We start from the raw sequence: 21,002 nt of genomic DNA on the forward strand, positions 1-21,002 counted from the left end.
CATCGTCGGGACTCGGCTGATGGTGAACTTGAGCCTCCTCGAGAGCTAACTACCCAGGGAGAGTTGGGTTTTGTAGATCAGGGTGGAACCGAGGCGGCAGTATATTTAGAAGATTCTCCGGGTAGTTTCGAAGCCAGGTCAGAGGGCTGATTTGAGAATCCCTGGCCTGACTCTCAAGTCTTTGTGGGGTCCTTCTTTTTTTGAGCCGGGGATGTGGGTTGACCAAGGGTGGGCCTGAGCACGGCCAGGTTAACGTCTGGGTCTTTCCCCCCCGCAGCACATGGACGGCAGCTTCTCCGTGAAGCCTTTAAAGCAGAAGCAAATCGTAAGTCTGTCAGAGGGAACACCGGGAGCCCTTTAGATCTGAGACTCGTGCACACACGTGACCCTGTGGTCTCTGTGGGTTATTCTGCGAGGCCGCCATGGCTGCTGCGGAATTAGCTGGCGACACCGCTGCAGTGGGCCCTGGGCTCCAGAAGTCAGCGTCAGAGTCACTGGGTGTGTCTGCGTGTACTGCGTACCCACTACGCATCTGCGTTGACCACTGTAGTTCTGAGTCTTGTGTAAACGTTGGCTGAACGTGTGAATGGACAGAAGGAGAGAAGGGAGGGAGGGAGGGGAGGAAGGAAGAAATTAGGAAAGAAACACTGCAGTTTTCCTCCTTCCTCCTTCCAATTTGCTGAAATGACCTGCGTGTTGAATAAAGACTTGAATCAACTTGATCCGTATTTAAGGCAAAGATGGAATCTCTTGGAACCCATGGGAGCTATAGACCAGTACGGCCTTTCTTTGGAGTCAGTAACTCCATGTTCCAGCCCCTGGAAGAATCACCCCTGGTGGCCTCCCGCTTCAGAGCATTCTGTGAGGATTTAGAGGCCAGGGCCCCTTGAGCCGAGCCTAGAGGCTAGTCTAACCGTGGCCCCGGTGGGGTCTTTCTCCAGAGCCCTGATGATCAGGTTGCCCTTGTATGCCGCTGCTCAGGCGTGTCAGCCACGGCCCGGGGCTGGCGGTGGCCAGTTTTTTAAGAGAGGGCTCGAGAGAACCCTGGCAGGGCCAACGCCTGGAGGTGGCTGGAGGGCAGGAGACCCCAGTGGTGGTCCAGGCATGGGTTTCGGAGAGCTGACTGGCACACCATGGCTCTCAGGAGGGTCTTTGTGGTCTGTGTGGTGGGAAATGCAGCAACTCAGGCCACCCTGAAACGTAGTCTGCTTGAGGCCTGACTCTGGTCAGTCTTGGGCGGGAGGGGTGACAGGAGGGTCCAGAGTCGTTTTCCTGTGGGGTTGGGCCTGATAAGGTGAGCAGAAAGTGTGGTCACCAGGCCCAGTAGAGCTTGGCTCCACGCCATCCGGGCTGGGCAGGGCCTGGCCGAACCCAGTGTCCATGCTTCCTGTGGGCACCTTACCCTGCCCGTCTCCAGCAGTATCTGTTCCCTGCGGGGGACGGGGGTTGGACAGAGCGGACGCCCACGCCTGCCCCCAGGACCTGAGCCCGGCCCCTGGGAGTGGGTGTCGGGCTGGGGGTTGCAGAGGAGCTCTTGGGCGGGGGGAGGTGAGTGCCCAGAGACCGCTGTGCCCTGCAGGTGGACCGGGTTAGCTACCTGCTGCAGGAGATCTATGGCATTGAGAACAAGAACAACCAGGAGACCAAGGTGCGTGCTCGCGGCCCCACGGGCAGGCCAGGCCAACGTGCCCCCCGCGCTCCGCTGGCTGCTCGGAGGTGGTGACCTGCCTGGGCCCCCATCCTGGCCAGGGCCCTGCCGTGCCTTCCCCTGGAGGCCCCAGGACCCCGGCTCCATCGCTTTTCCTTCATTCTTGAGTTATCAGAGTCTGTGGGACGTTTTGTCCTTTTTCCAGCACATGCGCTGCCTCCTCCCATCACTGGGCTCCGGCTGTCGGGGCAGCCTGGGACGCCGGGCCGGCTCCTGCCCCCAGACCTTGCCCAGGTGGCCCTGGCCTTTCCCCCCTCACAGCAGCGGCTCAGCTCGGGGTGTGACATCCGTGAGGGGAGCCTGGCGGCCCATAGAGCCTGGGTGTGGGGGCACAGACCCCCTCAATTGTGGGCAACAGGAGACCTGAGTCCTCTCTATTTGGGGGGTAGATGGGGGGACGCCCTGCTCCTCGGTGACCTTCCTCTGCCCCCGGGGGCTTCCCTTGGCCCCCGCAGCCCCCGAGGGGAAGGTCCCCAGCGTCTGACCTCTGGCCTCGGGAGCCACTGACCCTGGGCGCCTCGTGTCCCCGCAGCCCTCGGATGAGGAGAACAGCGACAACAGTAGCGAGTGCGTGGTGTGCCTGTCTGACCTCCGGGACACGCTGATCCTGCCCTGCCGCCACCTCTGCCTCTGCAACTCCTGTGCGGACACGCTGCGCTACCAGGCCAGCAACTGCCCCATCTGCCGGCTGCGTGAGTGGGGCAGGCGGGGGCGGCACAGGCAGGTCCCCGCAGTCACGGCCAGCACCGCTGGGGAGGTCGGACCCGGTCCAGGAGGGACTGGCGGCCGGTGTGTGCAGGGAGCTGCCGAGACGCGATCAGCGACTCAGAGCTTCTCAAGGAGTACATGGGACAGACTCAGCAGTTCAGTTCAGTTCAGTTGCTCAGTCGTGTCCGACTCTGCGACCCCACGGACCGAAGCACGCCAGGCCTCCATCACCAACTCCTGGAGCTTATTCAAACTCATGTCCATCGAGTTGGTGATGGCATCCAACCATCTCATCCTCTGCCGTCCCCTTCTTCCACCTTCAATCTTTGCCAGCTGCTGCTGCTGCTAAGTCTTTCCCAGCATCAGGGTCTTTTCAAATGAGTCTGATAAGACACAACAATAAAGTGGAAAATGTGCTGGGTGTAAATGATCACGGAGTTAAATTTGGTTTCCTGGAGCATCTGGAAAAGGTTGTCACATCAGGCCGAATTTTGAGTAAAACATCCATCCTCCAGCAGAGAAGGAGCGTCCTCAGGGCGTGGGTCCTGCTGGTGTCTCTGGGGTCCTGGCTGGGTCCCAGTGGGTGCTGGGTGTGGGCAGTGAGGGCGCCCTTGTGTGGCCGCTGCGGGACATTTTCTCTGAATAAATAAAGGATGGCCCTTTTTTTTTTTCAGTCATAGGCGGCTGTCAGGTGTATTGTTGCTTTCGGAAGCAGTGCATGGGTAGATTTGAAATTCGGGTCGTAAAAACATGTTTTTATTGTTGTGTTTAGTTCTTTGGTCAGTGACTGTTCGCTATAAAGCTCTTTTGTTGGATAGTTTATAGCTACGTTAAAATCATGCTTCAGAGCAGTTAATCAATATTCATGGCCTTGGGAAACCCTGGGAGAGAAAAAGAAAGTGTGATTTACAAATAGCAAAGCTCAGGGAGTTCCCTGGTATCCTAGTGGTTAGAGCTCCAGGCTTTCACTGCTGGGACCCAGGTTTAATCCCTGGTGGGGACTGAGATCCCACAGACTGGTGGGTGCCCTGAAGCCTGGTATAAAAAAAAAAAAAAAAAAAGTCCAGTGTTTTATTTTTTAATGCAAATTGGTCTTTGTAACTAGGTGCTCTTTGCCCTATGAAATCGTTTAGCATATTAAAAAACCTAACTTACATTCAGTAAGGATTAATAACATGCCATTTTACTTTGTTTCCCAACTGGATTTACTTTTGTTTTTAGTGAATTACATTCCAGCTTAAAGGCGTTCAGTTGTTTGTATATACAGTCAGAGGAGACCAGGGCAGGGCATTTTGAAGGCTTTTGTTGTGATTAAATCATTTGTTTCATTTTCAATAACAAGTACTATTTCATGACTACTGTACTTTTCACAAAACAAATTCTTCATCCACCTGAAAACTAAAATATAATGGTGGTTATGTTTCATCAGCTGTATTGGACTGACTGAAATTCCTCGTGTCTGAGAATCATGGTCTTTAGGGATTCATTCTTATATTCAATTCCAAGAAGGTGGTATGTTTCCCTGGAGCCTCTGGCTTCCTACAGGGAGGAATCTACTTATATTCTTTCCCTTCTTTTTTTTTTCTCCTTTAACCTTGACCCGGGCCTCTCCCGGGATCACTGCAGGGTGGGTGGTCGTCAGGGTCCCCAAAGCTCAGCAGGGTCTCAGAGTGCTGCCCCCACGTGATCTGAACCCCTCCCTCCCCCGCAGCGTTCCGAGCTCTTCTGCAGATCCGGGCGGTGCGCAAGAAGCCGGGGGCCCTGTCCCCCATCTCCTTCAGCCCTGTTTTGGCCCAGAGCATGGACCATGACGAGCATTCTGTGAGTGCATCTTCCTTTCTGTGCTGGAGCTGGAGAGGGCGGGGGTGGGGGCCTGTGAGAAGCCCCGCCCTCACGTTCGGGCAGAGAGGGCTCCTGGTGGGGCTGGTGGGGCAGCAGCGGGCTGCCCAGGCTCTGCCCTTAGGGCCGTGCCCTGCCAGCTTTTGGGGCCCCTGGCTCACCTGCCTGGTCCCAGGGGGCAGCGGTGAGGCTGAATTCGGGGGGTCGACCCCGGCCCCGTGAGTGCCGGCTGCCCCGAGGACGTTGCTTCTACCAATAGCAAGGTTCTGAGACGCAGGTGACCTTTGGCTGAGCCTGAGTCGTGGTGTCAGTCACCTCTGCTCCACCACACCAGACAGCCAGGGGCATTGTGTGCTCTCAGGAAGGGAGTTCTCCTCCGAAGGGCGGCAGTGGCGCATCCTCACCTGCTCCCTGCCCTCCCAGCCCCTGCCCAGGCACACAGGAGGGCACCCGCAGCCGTCCGCCGCACCTGCTCCCGAGAAACCGTGGGTCAGACCTTGCTGCAGCGGACGAGGGGAGTTAGACCAGGCTTCAGGGACCTCGAGAGACGGGGAGGGAGACAGACACAGAAACACAGAGACATGGGCAGATGGGGATGAAGGTTGACAGGGCGGTGCTGAGAGAAGGGCAGGTGGAGAAGCAGAGGGAAGTGTGGAGAGACACACAGACGGGGCAGGGGTTCGGGGGTCGCCGAGGTGGGCAGAGAGACAAAAGATGGAGGAGGGACGTGGGGTAGGCCCGGCTTCCGGGTCCCCACTGGCTTTGAGCGTTGTCAGCTTCTGAGCCTGTTTTCTTGGCTCTCGACTGAGTTGTTTGGATCCCGTGATTCTCAGAGGCCCTGCCAGCACTCTGAAAGGGAGACAAGCCAACACTGCCCGGCCTGGCATCCCCACAGACGGTGCCTGCCCTGGGCCAGCAGGTGTGACGAGTTCTGCCCCAGTGTTTGAGAACTGGGCCGCTGTTTAAGTCTTTCAGTATCTTAAGGTGCTGTGTGCCCCTGGATCAGGGGCAAGGATGCCCATCTCCCCACTGTCCCAGGCCAGCCACACTGCTTATCCTGCTAGGCCTGTAGGCACCAGGGCTTCCAGCTCTGAAACCAGGCCCTCGGCCGTTTAACGGTAGACTTTATTTCAGAGCAGTGAGCACCTTCTCCAGCACCACCCATGTTGCTGGTGGGGAGAACGGTGCTGAGGTTCCCACCCCGAGGCAGGAGGCTGGCTGCTCCATGGAGGGTGCGCTCAGGCAGTGGGTTCTTACTGCCGCTGCTCCCGATTTCTGCCCTGGTGTCCGAGGGTCAGGTGGGACCCTCCCGTGTTTGTCCCTCTCACTGTGGAAGGGCTGAAGCACCTCCCACAGTGCAGGGCAGCCCAGGGCATGGATGGTTAACGTTGCACGCTCCCTAGGGCTAGCGCAGCCCTCTCTGGAGGTTATGATCCCAAGTAAGGGGCCCTCATTCTCTACCACGTTCCCTGCGCGAGCAGTTTCCACGAAGTACCAGAGCCCACATGAGCCATTTTCTGCAGTGAATCTTAAGATCAGCACTGAGTGGGAGCGATCGGAGGCTTTAACTCCATCTTTAGGAGTCAGGCTTGGCAGTGAGTCGACCAGGCCGTGTTGGGGCCTCCAGCTCCCTTCTCTGTGCCCAGCTGGGCCCCCTCGTGGGGCGTGCTTGGCCGCTGTCTTGCCTGCCCCAGCCAGGACCTGCTGCTTGGCAGGGGGTGGGGGTTGGCCCAAACCAGGAGTGGCCGCTGGGGACAGGCACTGGCTCCTCCAGTGCCAAGAGGACGCACAGGCCCAGCCTACCCAGGCCCCGAGGTAGAACCTGTGCTCAGGCAGGTCCCCGTGGGCGGCTCAGAGGCTGGTAGAGTTTGCAAAGCGCTGGCTCCCGGCCTGCCCGGAGGCCAGAAGGCCAGGGAGACCCCGTCCAGCCCACTCGGCGCCGCACGGGGGGTGGCAGCGGTAAAACCTATGATTTTTATCTTGACAGTGTCCCTTTAAAAAATCAAAGTCGCACCCCGCCTCCCTGGCCAGCAAGAAACCTAAAGGGGAAACAGTAAGTGTGTCTGGCCCCGTGGCTTCGTCTCTGCCCCGTGCCCCGATGACTGCAGTGACGGAACGGGCACGCACTTTCACCCCAGGCCAGTGTGTCCAGTTCCTTTAACCTGTCAGACCCACTATCCCCAGTCCCGGCGTGCCCGCCCAGGAAGGGAGTTTTGTGGAACAAGCAGAACACAAGGTCTGTCGGCACGAAGCCCCGGCACCCCTCTCGCCAGCTCTGCTTTCTCCCGAGTGCCCTGTTTCCCTTTTTTTTCTTGCTGGCAGTGGAATGACGTCGGAGGTGGAACTAAGGCTGCCGCTCTTGTTGCGAATGTCCCTCACGCTTGCTCGCCCTGCACCCCTGCCCTGCGGGCCAACACTCGTATTTCTCTCATTTTCCCTGCATCTCGGGGTGGGGGCAGGCAGGGGGCAGGTAGTGAGTAGCTGCCGGGCCGGGCCTCTGCCTGGACACCCCCCCTGGGTAAAAGGCAGAGAGTCAGGGTCCCCGAAGGTCAGCTTAGACACAGAGATTTCCTTTTCTCCTTCCTGTTCCGAGGGGCGAGGGAGATTAGAGTAATAACTTGAGCCTGCAGGCAGCCTGGGAGCAGACGCAGGCACCATGGTCCCAGGTGGCCCGGAGGTGGCCGCTGAGGACAGGAAGCCCCAGCCGGCTCCTCTGCCCGCCCTGCCCCCAGGTTCACCCTGTCACCTCTTGCAGGTCAGCGGGGCAGGCAGGGCCTCTGAGGAGAGCACACTGCCCTTCACCTCGCTCACAAGCTGATGGCAGGTGGCCGTCCCACCTGCAGCCCCGGCAGCCCAACTAACAGCCCCGGCGCCTGGCCTCCCGCTCCCTTCGCCTTTAGCCCTGAACTTAGCCCGTTGGTTGGATCCTCCCAGCGTGGGCAGTGCCAGTCTTGGGCCCATTAGACTCCCGGGAGCCCGTGTTGGCCCAGCAGTGCTTGCGCAGCCCCGGAAGGTCTCTGGGCCCGACCCGTGTCGAGCGGGTCCTCTTGGCCTGGACCGCGCCCTCCCAGCGGCTTCTCCCACGGCTTTGCTGCCCTCCTGCTCCGGCCCTTCCTCTTACTAACTGCGCCCCCCACGCTCTGCGCCCACCAGGCAGGAGCAGAAAGCCAGGCAGGGGCTGGCCGAGGCCGGGGCGGGTGGCCTTCTGGACGCCTTCTCTGCCTCCATGCTGGGCACCACATGGACACTTGGATGTCCAGGGCCACGGCTGATGGCCGAGGCCTCCCTGGGCAGGGGTGCCCCCCGAGGGTGGGGGACAAGACCCTGGAAGGTGGAGTGGTCGGGGGACGGTCAGAGAGCAGGCTCTGGGGAGCAGACCGTCTCGGGGGCGCCGTGGGCAGTGGGCGGGCGCCTGGCCGGCTGGTCCCTCACCCCCACTCCCTCCACAGAGCGCCGACGGCATCCCGCCCGGCTACGAGCCCATCTCCTTGCTCGAGGCGCTCAATGGCCTTCGGGCGGTGCCCCCAGCCATCCCCCCAGCCGCTCCCACGGCTCCCCTCTACGAGGAGATCACCTACTCGGGCGTCTCAGACGGCCTGTCGCAGGCCAGCTGTCCACTTGCTGGGATCGATCGGATGGTGGAAAGCAGCCTGCAGAAGGGCAAGCCCCGGAGCAAGTCCCCTGACAGGTGAGCCGGGCACCGGCAGCCCCCTGCGGCGGCGTGCAGCCCTGCCAGCTGCACCGCCCCCACCCCGCCTGCCCCACTGCGAGCCGGGGGCCATGTGCCTGGGGCCTGGCCGCGGGTCAGTCATGGGTCCTCCGGGCCGCCCGTGGAGGTGCTGGTGACCCGCCCTGCTGGGCTCAGTTTTTCTCAGACGCTCACGGGTTTTCTAGCAGAGTATGAAGGAGGCGCAGGTTCTGTAGAACTCCCACAGCCCCAGCGCCTTCTGTGTGTCACAGAGCGGCTCCAAAGACTGGGGAGGCCACGGGCTTGTCCTTTGGCCGAGGCTCCCTTCCCCTCTGTGCGGGCCCTGGGGGCCTCCTGCCACGCACTCCCCAGCCTGGCGCACCCGTGCTGGCCCCCCGGCTGTTGGGGCCCCTGGGGCTGGCTTGGTTGAGCTCACCTGCCTGTCCTCTGCCCCCTCTGTCCCCAGCACCCTCCGGTCCCCGTCGTCCCCCATCCACGAGGAGGACGACTCGGAGGCTCTGCCCGCGCCGGGCGGGGCGGGGCTGGCGCTGAGCAGCTCCCCCGAGGTGAGGCCCCTGCCCTGTCCCCTCTGCCTGCCTGTTGGCCTCCCAGCCCCCACTGCTAGGGGCTGAAGGCCGTGGGGCCCCCCGTGTCCGGGGCCTGGCTGTCAGCACCAGGGTCTAAGCATGTGTCTTGTGTCTTAGAGCTTCATGACTGAGACGGTGGATGAGACTTCGTCGCTGAAGCAAGGTGAGCGCACCCTGGCCTGAGCCCCGCCGTGCTCCGCCCCTGCTCCTCTGAGGGTTCTCCGAGCCTTGCTGGCTGACCACACACCGCAGTTCCTGCACGGAGGATAGCCCTCGGCCACCCGGTTTCCCTCCCTGCCCGTCCTTTAGTGGCAACAGCCGTTTTTTCTCTTCCCACCTGGACGGTTCTGCCGTGGTTGGTGCCTTGTGCTCTTGGCCTGGGGCTCTGCCTGTCCCACCACAGCAGGGTCCCACCGGGGCCTCTGGGACTCGGGCCTGGTGTGGCCGATGGCCGGGGGCTTGCACAGCTCAGCCAGTCCCTCCCCTGTGTGTCCCCCATGCGGGGATCCTGGTGCCCTTCCTGAGAAGAGGGTTTCGTTAGCACTCAGTGGCCCCTGGGGTCTAGTCCCAGCCGCCGCTGCCAGGCACTGGCTCTGGGTGGGGCAGGGACCTGCCAAGCCACCACAGGGCCTCCAGGGAGGTGATGCGACTTGGAGACGCCATCCCTCTGCTGTCCCAGTGGTTCCTCCCCGCATCAGACAAGGAGACAGAGACTCACCAGGCTTGGTGTCGGGGGAGGCCCGGGTGTGGTCAAGGTCCCCAGAGCACCCTGCCATCTCTGGCGGCGTGAGCCCTCCCAGCTGCGTGGCCCCTGGCCCTGAGGGTCACGGGGTGACCGTGGCCTGCAGGCCCTTGGGAGTGGTGCCAGGAAGGGGGTGTCCCCCCGGGAGCCCAGTGCTGTTGCTTCCTGCTCACCGTGCAGGCAGGCCCGTCTGCCCCTCAGGCCTCAGCTTCACCCCCCAGTGGCGGCAGCTCCTTCCTGCCTGCAGAGTGCTCCAGGACCGGGGGCCTCCAGGGCCCTGTCATGGGATCCGGGGCCCTCTGAGGGCCCCAGAAGTGCAGGGCAGGTCCCAGCTGAGGTCTGACATGTAAGGAGGAGGATCCACCCCCGACATGAATGCCCCGCTGTGGGCCTGGAGCTGTGTGCCCACCTGCCCGTTTCGGAAGATAGCAGACATTCTTTTCAATGTGGGCATGGAATGTTTTTCTAATAAAAACAAAACAGAGCCCCATACCCCCCCAGAGGGGTCGGGGGGCAGGAGAAAAGGAAAAAGGAAGAAAGCATAATGGACCGTCTGCCTCGGTCCCGGGAGAACGGGGGAGTCGGGCTGGGGTCTGGGCTCGGGGGCATGGCCGGACCACCTCCTGCCTGCAGGCCCCCCACCTGCCCTGTCCCCCGCAGGGAGCCGCGTGCCGTCCATCGAGAATGTCCTGCAGGACGGCAGCCCCGAGCCCTGTGGCCGCAGCCAGCCCAGTGCACCTGCCGACGTCTACCTACCAGGTAAGGGCGCTACACCTGAGGTTCTGGAGTCGAGACGAGCAGCCTCGTTGCCCTCAGAGCCTGGTTCCTTCCTGGTGGCGGGAAAGGCCCTCCTGTCTGCCCCCGCCTGCCCCGGGAGCCACACTGCCTTGAGCTATGGCCGGGCACTGGGGGGCTGAGACGGGCTTCAGTGTGGAAGGGCCTCTTGTCCCTGGGCTTCTGGCCGAGCAGCAGAGCCTGTGCAAACAGAGGGAGCTTGGAGGTCGGGGTGCTGGTATGAAGAGGCAGACAGCAGGTCGCTCACCGACACACACAGGCCCCCCCGCCAGAGGAACCCACGGGCGAAGCTCTGTTAGAGCGACTCAGGACTCCAGAGGACCTGGTGTTTCCTGAGGGTGAAAACCTGGTCGGGTGGGGTGGGGAGGAGGGGTCAGGAGAGACTCCGCTTCCCGGAGCCTCGAACGGATCCTGATCCTGCTGATCCTGCCGACGGCCTCTCACCCTGGCCCCTGGGTGCTGCTGGGGGGCACCCCGAGCACACTCAGCCCGTGCAGGACTGCCCCCTACTTCTCACCCCTCGAGTGGCCCACAGAGCGTCCAGGCGTTTGCAGGGCTGGCCCAGCCCATCAGTGGGCACGGGACCTCTGGCGGTCAGGACCCCCAGCGTGTCTCAGACCTCCTGCGGATCTTGGCCAGCTGCGGGGTGGGGAGAGTGGCAGAGGCCACTGACTGGCCCTGGTGCGTGACCAGACAGCGGGGTGGGCTTGGTTCTTGACGCTAGCGCAGAACGGGGGCCACGCTGGGCTGTCCTCTACCCGCTTCCCTCTAGCTTGGCTGCCTGCTCCTGGGGGCAGGCTGGGGCCCTCAGGGATCCACCGCTTTTGTGACCGCCCAACCCCATGCCGCCGCCTCTTTCCCCCGAGCTTCCTCCTTCAGCAGAGACCCTGAGCATCTCCCGCGGCACTGTGTGGCTTTAAGAACGTGAGCCCCCACACGTGGGGGGTACCTTCTTTTCAGCAACTGCAGGTGTCCTCTGGGTGGAGGAAGCGTGGTTTAGTGGATCTTAGTGTAACCTGCCAGATAGGATAAAGTCGGGGTGGGCAAATCCGTAAAACGGAGAGGCCTGTGATGCCCAGCGCCCCATCAGCCCCGCGGGCTGGAGGCCCTTGCTGGGCCCCGCTGCGCACAGCCCCTCATCCCTGCCGGCTGCCCGGGTCCTTCCCCGGCCTGGCGTCCTCTGCCTTAGCACCAGGCCCGGGCGCGCTCTCGGAAACGCGCTCGGCACGTCTCGTGAGTCAACCTGTCCGCGTGCGCATGGCGTTTGTTCCTATCATACCCCGCCCCCGTGCCTGCACCTCAGTCCCCCGTGCCGGTGCCTCTGCCTGGAGTGTGCGGCCCCTCTGAGCACCCTGCTAACCGAGCTTCCGTCTTTCTCCTCCTCTGGCAGCCCTGGGGCCCGGCTCCTGCTCCGCTGGTTTAGAGGAGTAAGCCGGTACGTGACGCCTTCGCACGAGGGGCGGGGGGCTGCTTCCCCATATGGGGAAGTCTTCTCTGGGGCCCTGGATTTTGAATCCAGAGGCTTCTGAAGGCCACAGCAGGGGTGCTCCAGAGAGGTGGTCCTTGGGGGAGGGGTCCGACCAGCCTTTGGAACCGGAGGACTTTCCCTCTGGACCAGGTGGCCTAGTGAGGCTCTTGTAGCCTCAAGGGTCCCAGGATCAGTGACTCAGCGCCAGCCAGGACCCTGCTTTTGCTGACAACTAGCCTGTCCCCCACCTCTGGAACCTCCTGAAACACCAGCATGCTCTGGGGTCAGCCTGTGAGTGGTCCCCGGACAGCCCAAATGGACATCTTACTGAAAGCCATTCCGAGAGCAACCTCAAAGAGAGGGAGGCACTGGGGGACCCCCGCCCCGCCTCCAGGCAACCTCAGCCCGCTGGGAAGTCTGGAGAGAAAGAATCTGGTGCCTTCGATGGCCCAGGGTTTCTAGATGAATGTGGTGGGGTCCCGCCCCTGGCTGTTGGCCTTGGAGGACTTGGCCCCCCTCCCAGTCAGCCGTGCTGCCTGACTGCGGGGTCCACCACCGACGACATTCCTCCCACAGACCTCTCCTACCTTCCTTGGTCGCTTTTTGTGACAGTGTTTAGCTTCAACTGAAATCGGACCTGGCACTTTTATGACGTTGGCCCTAGCCTCATCCTTGGGAGATAGTGTTGCCACTTGGGTAAAACTTCGAGAAGCGAGAAACGGCTCAGACCTGGCTGCGGAGAACCGTGTTTGTCTTCTGGGTTGCATGGCAGAGCTGGCTTCCCGTGTGCAGCCTCAGCTCCTAAGAAGACAGTCCCCTCGCTGGGTCCCCGAGGGTCTGTCGCTGGCCCCAGGGACACCTGGGTTTGCCCCTGAAGCTGCCTGGGGCCTGCGAGGTGTGGCGCCCCAGGGCACCAGTGCCCGGGGTGGCCTGACACAGGGGTAGTTCATAGCACCTTGGGGGTGCCTCTCGGGGTGCCCTGGGCCCCACTGCATGTGCCCCTCTGCCGGGGCCACCGAGTCCAGCTGAACCCAGTGGTGACAGGACAGTGGCCCGGCAGAAGCAGGAAGCTCAGCGCGGGCGTGGGCAGGGGCCAGCGGTGGGCACCCCTCAGCTGGCCGAGGTCGCCGGCCTGCCGTGTGCCCCGCTGCAAACATGCTGGGCGGCTGCGGGAGCCCAGAGCCCGTGGGCTGCCCGCTGACTTTTGCCCTCTCGCCCTGCAGGATGGTCCACCTCCATGGAGACTCCCCGCAGCCTCCACATCGCTGGGCACCCCCGGCCCCCGCTTGGCGGCCCCAGCCCCGACCCCAGGGTTGCTGAGCTTACCCCGCTCTGAGAGCCTGGCCCGGCTGGCAGCACAGAGCCCCCACCTCCGCCAAGATCCCAGCGCGACCCCGGACCCTCCAGTCTGCACGGCGGTGTGGTTTCCGGCTCCAAGGGGCCGTGTGACCCTCCATCAGAGAGGACAGCTGACCGTCGCCTCCGCCCACTCCCCTTTTCTACGGTCAACGTTTGCTGATGGTACACAATGAAGGACGGCGGCTTTCTGCCCTGGGCGCCGAGCTCTGGGCTCCCCCCGCATGCCCCGGGGGGCTGGTCGCCCATGAGAAGCCCGGATGGGCCTCCACAGCCCCCAAGCCCGTGAGGGGCCCGTCGGCGCCAGTGGACGTGGCAAAGCGGAGAATTCGGTGGCGGACCAAGCACAGCCTCGTCAGAACGACGCGGGACTCTGGGAGGGAAGGAAGCAGGGGCCGAGTCTCAGCCAATGAAGGAAACAGTGCCTGTCCCCCACCGTGCGTGTGGCCTCCCCTCCCCACTGGCCCCACTGGGGCGCCTCCCTCAGGTCAGCCGGCCTGGCAGCCAGACCTGCCGTGGGCCGGGCCACTGGCAGGGGTTCTGTCTGGGCCCTTCTCTGAGCCCGGCGCCTTCTCAGAGGCAGCTTCTCACACCTTACCAGACCTTCCAGGTGGGGGTTCCACTTGCCCGTGGCACTGCTCTCCCCCTGGGGGGCATGACAGGCCGCTGGGCTTCTCTGCCCTCTGTTTGCCATGTAGACGTGACTCACCGTCCCTTCTTGATTCCTTCAGTTTGGGGCTCCTGTGGTGGGACCTGCCTGGGGGTTGTGGATCCCATCTGAGGTGACCTCGTCTTTTAAAGATACATTTTCTGGGCAGCAGAAAGGCCAAGGGGGCGCTTGGCCTTGGTGCCCCGGACCGGCTGCCCGTGCAGGGCCTTGAGCCTGGTGGATGGGTCTCAGCACCCAGGAGCTGGCCCTTGGCCAGCGAGAGAGGGCCTGGCTCCCTGTGGAGCTGCCCCAGGGAGCATGGTCCCGGGGCGGCTGGCAGCCCCACCCAGGGCACTTGGGGGACGCCCCCGTTTCTCTCCGGTTGAGCCTGTGAGCAGAGGCCACAGCCGGGGCGGCCTGCCCCAGCCCCTTGGCTCCCTGCGTGCCCTCCCCTCTCGGCCACCATGTGCTCCTGGGGGCACACGTGGCAATGCACACACACGCACCCCTGCACACACAGGCGGGGAGGCCGTGTCCTGCTGCTCACTCCTCTCGCGGTCAGCACCCCAGCCTCTCACCATCTGTGTTGGTGTCAGTGATTCTGCAGGACAGGGTGCAGACTGGCCTGTCTTGGACTCACATGTGCTGTCATTTGATGTACTCTGATTGGCTAGTTTTTGTTCGTTTTTACTGTATATTTATAGTAATAAAACCGCGCAGCAGTATCCTACCCGCTCCCTCCGTGCCCAGCCCCGCTGGGCTCAGGTTCCCTCCTGGGAGGCCGGGTGGTATGGGAGCCCGCTCATGGCTGCAGCCCCGGTTCCCTCAAGTCTAAGATGCCAGCAAACCTCCAGCTTCCAGGAGGCCGTGAAGACGGCTGCTGTTCCTCTTCCAGCTGTCACCATGCTGACTGTGGGCCTAGAGCAAAGGGGGGTGGGACCCTCAGACCTCAGCCCTGCCTCCTGAGCGGCTGGCGGAGCCCCGGGCCCCCAGGTGTGCCAGTGACGCAGCGTACCCGTCGCCGGTTCATCCCGCTACCCTGAACTGAGTGCCTGCTGTGCCAGCAGAGGGCGAAACAGGCAAGGCCCCCCAGGAGCCTGCCCTCTGTCAGCGAGACGCCACACAAGTCATCCAAGTCTTTCCCAGGTCTGGGGACCATTAGAAAGCGAGTTGGCAGGCCATGAGACGGAGCGGGTTTAACCCATGGCTGGGGAGGGCTCCACCGAGGAGACATTCCAACTGAGCCCTGAAGGCTGCCCCCCAGCAGTTGGCCCAGCAGGGACACAGGCCTGGAGAGTGGGCCTGGTGTGTCTGCTTGGAGTGGCCCAAGCATCAGAGTTGGGGGTGTGGGGTGCAGTTTCAGTCTAGGAGCGATCAGAGGCTTCTTGGCAAGGGAGCAGGTTTCTCCAGCTGTCCTGTGGGGAGCAAATTAGGTTCGGCTGCAAGGATGCTGGCACCCAGCCAGAACCCCTGCCTGGTCCCAGCTCCCCGGACCAGCAAGCCTCCCAGTAGGGGAAGGCTGAGAAGTGGCATACCCACCACCAGAACCACCTGTCAGGTGGGTCCTGGCTCCTCTGCACTCGGTTCCAAGTGGCTCCCGTGGGCCCTCTGACTGGGGCAGCCTGTCCCTACTCCAGGCAAGGCTGCCACCCTCAGTCGTGCCTGGTCGGGTGTGACCCCAGTGTGGGAGGACGCGCAGTGTCACACGGGTTCCTGTGTGGGCTGCACTGATCCCCCTACACACTGACCCCGGACGAACCCGCCGCCTCTGTTAACGTGTGCACGGCGTGGAGGCAGCGTCTTCTGAATTGGCCCCTCCCCTTGATGAGCTCTCCCTTTGGTAAGCTGCCCCATCCCGGCCCTGACCCCGGCAGAGGGCCTCGGTGGGGGAGAGCCTCTCTGTTGCTGTTCAGTCGCTAAGTCACGTCTGCTCTGTGTGACCCCATGGACTGCAGCGCGCCAGGCCTCCCTGTCCCTCACTGTCTCCCAAAGCCTCTCTGTTGGGTCCCCACCCCCAACATCTCCGGATGGAAGCCCACTGTGGACCCAATGCAACTGAGTTTCTGGCAGGTCCTGCCAACCCTTGCCTGCCCTCTGGCACTCTCCTGCTCAGCCCTGCGCAGGGCAGCCTTCGCTGTGCCTGGGGCTTGCCCTCACTGCACAGCTCTCCCGGGCCTGTGCCACAGCGCGCCCATTCTGAGTGCAGGCTGCGGTGCAAATCGGTGTCCACCACGGGAGAAAAATGAAGCTGGGGCCAGCTAGTAGAGTGCGTGGCCCCACAAACTCCAGGGGAGCCCCACTGATGCTGCTGAGCCCTGGACCACCTCCTCCAGTACTGACACCAGGTAAGCAACTCGGGCCCGCTTCCGCAGGTTTTCTGTTGTGGACACTGGGTGGGAGACAGTGGGAGTCTAGGGTGGGACCCTGGCTCTCACTGACTGCCAGGTGCCCTCAGACAAACCCCTTCATTGGAGCCCCAGGTCCTCCCTTGTTGGATGGGGGAGACCCTGTTTCCTCCAACAGGACTTGGCATTGTGGTGTCTGACTTGGAAGGTACTTGGTGTGCTGGGCTTGTTGCAGGAAGGGGGACCCCTTCCAGGGCCTGAAAGTGAGCTCTTGTGTAACACTCAGAAATGAACTGTCCGAGAAGACACTCCTGCTGACAAAGCAAGAGACTTCACTGGGAAGGGGTGGGCGGGCAGAGAGCAGGAGGGTAAGGGAAGCCAGGAGAACTGCTCTGCCACGTGGCTCGCAGTCTCAGGTTTTATGGTGATGGGATTAGTTTCCGGGTGGTCTTTGGCCAATTGTTCTGACTCAGGGTCCTTCCTGGTGGCGCACATGGTGTTCAGCCAAGATGGATGCCTAAACTACCATAGCCTGGTGTTATCTATATAAATCCATCCCATAATTGCAGGAGATGTTTTTTCCTTCGCTGAAACTTTGCTTGTTGCTCTAATTGAGCAACAGTAAACTCAACATTTATGTTGAGCAACATAAACTCAAACTTACGGCCAGGGTCACAGCAGGCATCATTAACTGGCCAGGTGAGGGGATCCTATCTAGTGATTATCAATAGTGACCTGGATCTGACTATAATTTTTCTTTTCTTTTAAAGTCAACCAGTCTTTTCTCAGGGTCAACCAGTTTGCACCTTGGAGTAGAGAAATTCACCAGGGTAACCCAGAACTAGACACAGGTAATTGGCCACAAACCCAACATCTGGATTGTTTCTAAAACTAGCATAGGATCAGGCCTATGATAGAAAAACATTTGATTTATATGCAAAAGTCTAAGAAGTCAAGAAAACATTTTAAATGATCATACTAGTCAGGTCCAGCATCTTGGGCAAGCTGTCTTATCTCTGATGTCATCTTCTCGTCCTGGGTAGTCCAGTTTCTCCTCTGTTTGAGCATCATTTTAAAGTGAGATCAGGTCAACTGTCCTCTCTATAGACCAGTCCACTGTAGGGCCTTTGGAAGTGGGAATTAGTCTGAGTCAATATCCCTTCAATTTCACTGTGCATGAGCTAGTTAAGAGTACCTGATAAAAAGGTCCTTCCATCCAGGTTGGAGACAGTTCCTTGAACTATGTCCTTCTTCAGTCCTGGTTGCAGCTCATGAGACATCTGATCTTTATCCAAAGACAGATTACTGAGGTAAGTTTCAGAAACAAACTTAGGGTGTTCTTTAGGAATTCAATTACATTTTACATTAATATCATATAACAGCAAAGAACTATCCAGGAAATGAGTCTTACTAGATACAGACCTTCATTAACAAACTGAGATTTAACATTTATTGAAACATCTTTTTCTCCCTAAAGTTACCCTCATTTTTATCAAATATAACCAAATTAAGGCTAGTTTGCAAAATAGTTATGCTCTCAAAAATTTGGCCTAACCTGGTTTATATAACCAATTGATCATAGACTTTTTACTTTGCTGTTAAAGGCTCAGACTGAACTTTCAAAATAAAACCTTTTAGGACTGGGAAAGTCATGCCAAAATCTTATTATAGATTTCACCTAACAATATAGGTGAATTCTTCCATTTTCAAGGTCTTAAAATTCCTTGAGATTTCTGTACCTGTTAGTGAGGTAACTTTCCTAACTCATCTGATAAAGTTACTATAAACCAAGAGTGTCCAATTTCTGAAGAAGTCAGATAGAAAATATAATTGTTATTTGTTTGTAAACATCTAATTTTACCAAATTCTTGTCATAATTAGTTTGAGGGGAAGGTTTCCTCTACTCCCCAAAAACACAGATTCAAACCTGTGATTTTCTTCAGATAGAAACCATAAAAGCTAAATGCATATTCGCTGGTTCATTCAGTCCTTTTGTTAATGTCTGTGAAGTCATCAGGCTTCTCATTAGAATACTAGAACATATCAGAATGTTAGGAACTCCATATAATGTCTAGGATATCTATATTAGTAATATTTACCATACATTATAACCTGCGAGGATTTATCACTCATTTGATAATATTTCCCATGTAATTTAACCAACCAAATAAACACAATTAGTTTAATACCTCTCTATGGGATGTTTCAGGGGTGCTCTGAAGCACCCCATAGTTAACTAGAGATCAAAAGAACTTCAACAGAATTCGATTTAAGAAGTTTTGTCCAAAAAAATCAATCAAAAGGGTTTAGAACATCTGGTCAGATTCAGTCGATGCTGATGGGTGTATCATTTAGCTTGCTGCTATGTCACAGTGGGTGTATATACCAAGGCTCAAGGGCTAGTGAAAGTCGACTCTGTCACACTGGACCTAGTTGGCTCTGACCAGTTTTCCTGTGGCTGTGTCATTCCTAACAAAATCCATTTATCCAACTAATTGTGATCCAATTTTAGAAAATCCTGATCATGCATAATTCTTTTCAGTATTTTCATACCTTCTACTGAAAACACATCTTAGTTTCCCTCAAGTATTTTCCACAATGAGGTACATTTCTTGCTGACAAATTTTTATCAGAATACAGTCTTCTTTCACCTCTAGTAAACCTATAGGAAGCTCCAATACTTTGGCCACCTAATGCAAAGAACGGACTCACTGGAAAAGACCCTGATGCCAGGAAAGACTGAAGGCAGGAGGAGAAGGGGACGACAGAGGATGAGGCGATTGGATGGCATCACCGACTCGATGAACATGAGGTTGAGCAAGCTCCGGGAGTTGGTGATGGACAGGGAGGCCTGGCGTGCTGCAGTCCATGGGGTCGCAAAGATTCGGACATGACTGAGCGACTAAACTGACGGAAACCTAGGTACAAAAGTATTATACTTATTGATGGATGTCTGTGTTACCAGGTATTAATTTAATACTGAATATTTCCCACTTCATGTGAACCTGGAATTCGTTTAGTTTAGAATTATCTGATTTGTAAGCTGCTTACTTTTAAGTCAATTAAATAGAGCTAATTTACAAATTAATCTCAAAAATGTTATCCAGAAACAAAGATATACCGAGACATACACATATTCAGACAGATACAAGGCAAGACCTAGCTCCATTTTCTAAACTTAGTCATGCATTAGACATTACGATATAAAATTCACTAGTTTATAGAAAGACTTCTCCCCATTTTTCCTCAGTCTCAGGAATTAAGAGATGGTCTAGATAGGTGTTCCTGAGAACCCTGGTCTCAAGGCACAGGGAAAGAAAATCAAGTTCTAACAGAATGGCAGCAGGTCTAAACCGAATGGTAGCCACACAAAGCAAAATGGGCATCACAAATCAGAACACGGAATATAAAACACACATAGACCTGGCAGTTCTCATAAAACACTCCCTTAAATACAAGATTACAGTTTCTAAGAAAACCTCCTATAGAGACATAGAATTTCAGATCCAAGTACTAACAGAGTAAATCAAAATATCTCAAGTCTTCAGAGATTTCAAAGGGAGGAAAGGAAGCCAGGTTGAAAGAAGAAGGGGGAGGAGGTGGGAGAGAAGGGCAAAAGGGGTGGCCTTATAGACGTCTCTTGCCACCTGCAGATACCCAGGCCTCACGGGATTTTACCCTGGGCTTCCAGAGAAGCGGGGGACTGGAACTTGGCCTTAAGAGAAACCAGACCAGAACAGAATTAGAATTTGAGTTCTCTGCCAAGAGGAGGTGATCAGTCTCCAATCCTCAGCTCAGGTCGAGGCCCTTTGACCAGATTCCTGCTTCCAGGACCAAGGGACTAGGAAAAAAGAGTAGGATAGGAAGGGTTAAGGAGAAGAAAGAGAGAGCAAAGGGGAGAAAGGTCAGTAAAGTCTCTTGTTCCTTAACTGGTCAGGGCACTCTGGCCAGTTGTCCGTGTCAAGAGGAGAGCAGGGACAAAAAGGTCCCAGTTGCAGCCACTGGGTCTGGTCCATCGGCGGGCAAGCTGGTCCCTGAGTACCCCGAGTGGTCAGGATGTCAGTCGCAGCAAAGAAGAGTCCCCTCCAGAGTTGCTATTTGTTGCAGGAAGGGGAACCCCTTCCAGGGCCCCAAAGTGGGCTCTTGTGTAACACTGGGCAATGAATAGTCTGAGGAGACACTCCTGCTGACAAAGCAAGAGACTTTACTGGGAAGGGACACCTGGGCGGAGAGCAGGAGGGTAAGGGAAGACCAGGATGGACTGCTCTGCCTTGAGGCTCACAGTCTCCGTTTTACGGTGATGGGATTAGGTTCCAGGTTGTCTTTGGCCAATTGTTCTGACTCAGGGTCCTTCCTGGTAGCACAGGCCTTGTTCAGCCAAGATGGATGCCAGTGAGATGGATTCTGAGAGGTGGTTGGACATGTGGTGTCACTTTTTGACCTTTCCCGAACTCTCCCAGTTGGTGGTGGCTTATTAGTTTCCTGTTCCTTACCAGGACCTCCTGTCCTAAAACAACTCCTGCAAACAGGAACTATGGTGCCTGGCCAGGGTGGGCAGTTTCAGTGTGCTTACCCTACCAAGCTGGGAAGCTCCCTGCCCGGGGACTTCAATCACTTCTGCCCCAGCAGGCGGGGCTTAGGGAGCCCCAGGGCTCCTCAGCATGCACCCCCACCCAGTTCAGCGCTAAGAGTGGACTGGGACTATGGCCCCCGCTGTCCTGCTCTTCTAGAGGCAGGCCGACGGCAGCAACCTTGGATTCCAGTGCTCAGCCGGTGGCAGAACGATGGGGCTGGCATGCCTGCAGGGGAGGATTCGCCCTGTGATGCCAGGGCTCAGCTGAGGCCCCAGAGGCCGGCGCTGGTCGAGCCTGGAGCTGGCGGCGGGAGCCCCGCCGGGCGGCGCTGCCAGGGGCGCTGGGGGAAGCCCCGGCGCAAAGTGATCTTGAGACTTCTTCCCTCTTGGGGCGGGCAGGCTGAGCCTGGACTCCACGGGCGCCGCCCCCGCGCCGGGGACCGGGAGTCCGCGCTCCACTCGGGTGCGCTCGGGCCGTCGGGCCTCCGGGCCTCCGGGACCCTTGGTCCGCTCGGGCCGTGGGCGGGGCACGCTCTGGGCGCGC

At 58.6% G+C, this 21,002-nt stretch overlaps 1 protein-coding gene and 1 long non-coding RNA gene across 10 annotated transcripts in view; one reads left to right on the forward strand and one right to left on the reverse strand.

Moving 5' to 3' along the window:
* The window catches only part of MGRN1 (mahogunin ring finger 1), a 36,798-nt gene extending 22,533 nt beyond the window's left edge, over positions 1–14,265 (forward strand). For 2 of the 5 annotated variants that reach the window (XM_060405636.1, XM_042239813.1), the window contains 10 exons: positions 278–325; positions 1,580–1,648; positions 2,241–2,400; positions 4,128–4,237; positions 6,243–6,308; positions 7,705–7,943; positions 8,410–8,509; positions 8,648–8,693; positions 9,933–10,031; positions 12,759–14,265. In XM_060405636.1, the coding sequence (XP_060261619.1) occupies positions 278–325; positions 1,580–1,648; positions 2,241–2,400; positions 4,128–4,237; positions 6,243–6,308; positions 7,705–7,943; positions 8,410–8,509; positions 8,648–8,693; positions 9,933–10,031; positions 12,759–12,871 (1,050 nt within the window). In that variant the 3' untranslated portion in view covers positions 12,872–14,265. Of the gene's footprint in view, positions 1–277; positions 326–1,579; positions 1,649–2,240; positions 2,401–4,127; positions 4,238–6,242; positions 6,309–7,704; positions 7,944–8,409; positions 8,510–8,647; positions 8,694–9,932; positions 10,032–11,457; positions 11,503–12,758 lie in introns of all 5 variants that reach the window. The other 3 variants (XM_042239815.2, XM_042239817.2, XM_042239814.1) reach the window with 3 other exon arrangements.
* Positions 14,212–20,994, reverse strand: LOC114110676 (uncharacterized). Of its 5 annotated transcripts, none has more exons than XR_009598303.1 (3): positions 20,459–20,994; positions 17,081–18,803; positions 14,212–14,955 (listed from the first exon to the last, which is right to left on the reverse strand). It is a non-coding gene; the product is annotated as an uncharacterized LOC114110676 (long non-coding RNA). The 5 variants fall into 5 exon arrangements; XR_009598304.1 differs by having other exon boundaries at positions 19,816–20,994; XR_009598305.1 differs by having other exon boundaries at positions 17,081–17,170; positions 18,439–20,994.
* Positions 20,995–21,002: the final 8 nt, after the last annotated feature.

The sequence above is a fragment of the Ovis aries genome, chromosome 24 (assembly GCF_016772045.2).
Source record: "Ovis aries strain OAR_USU_Benz2616 breed Rambouillet chromosome 24, ARS-UI_Ramb_v3.0, whole genome shotgun sequence".
NCBI classification, from domain to species: domain Eukaryota; kingdom Metazoa; phylum Chordata; class Mammalia; order Artiodactyla; family Bovidae; genus Ovis; species Ovis aries.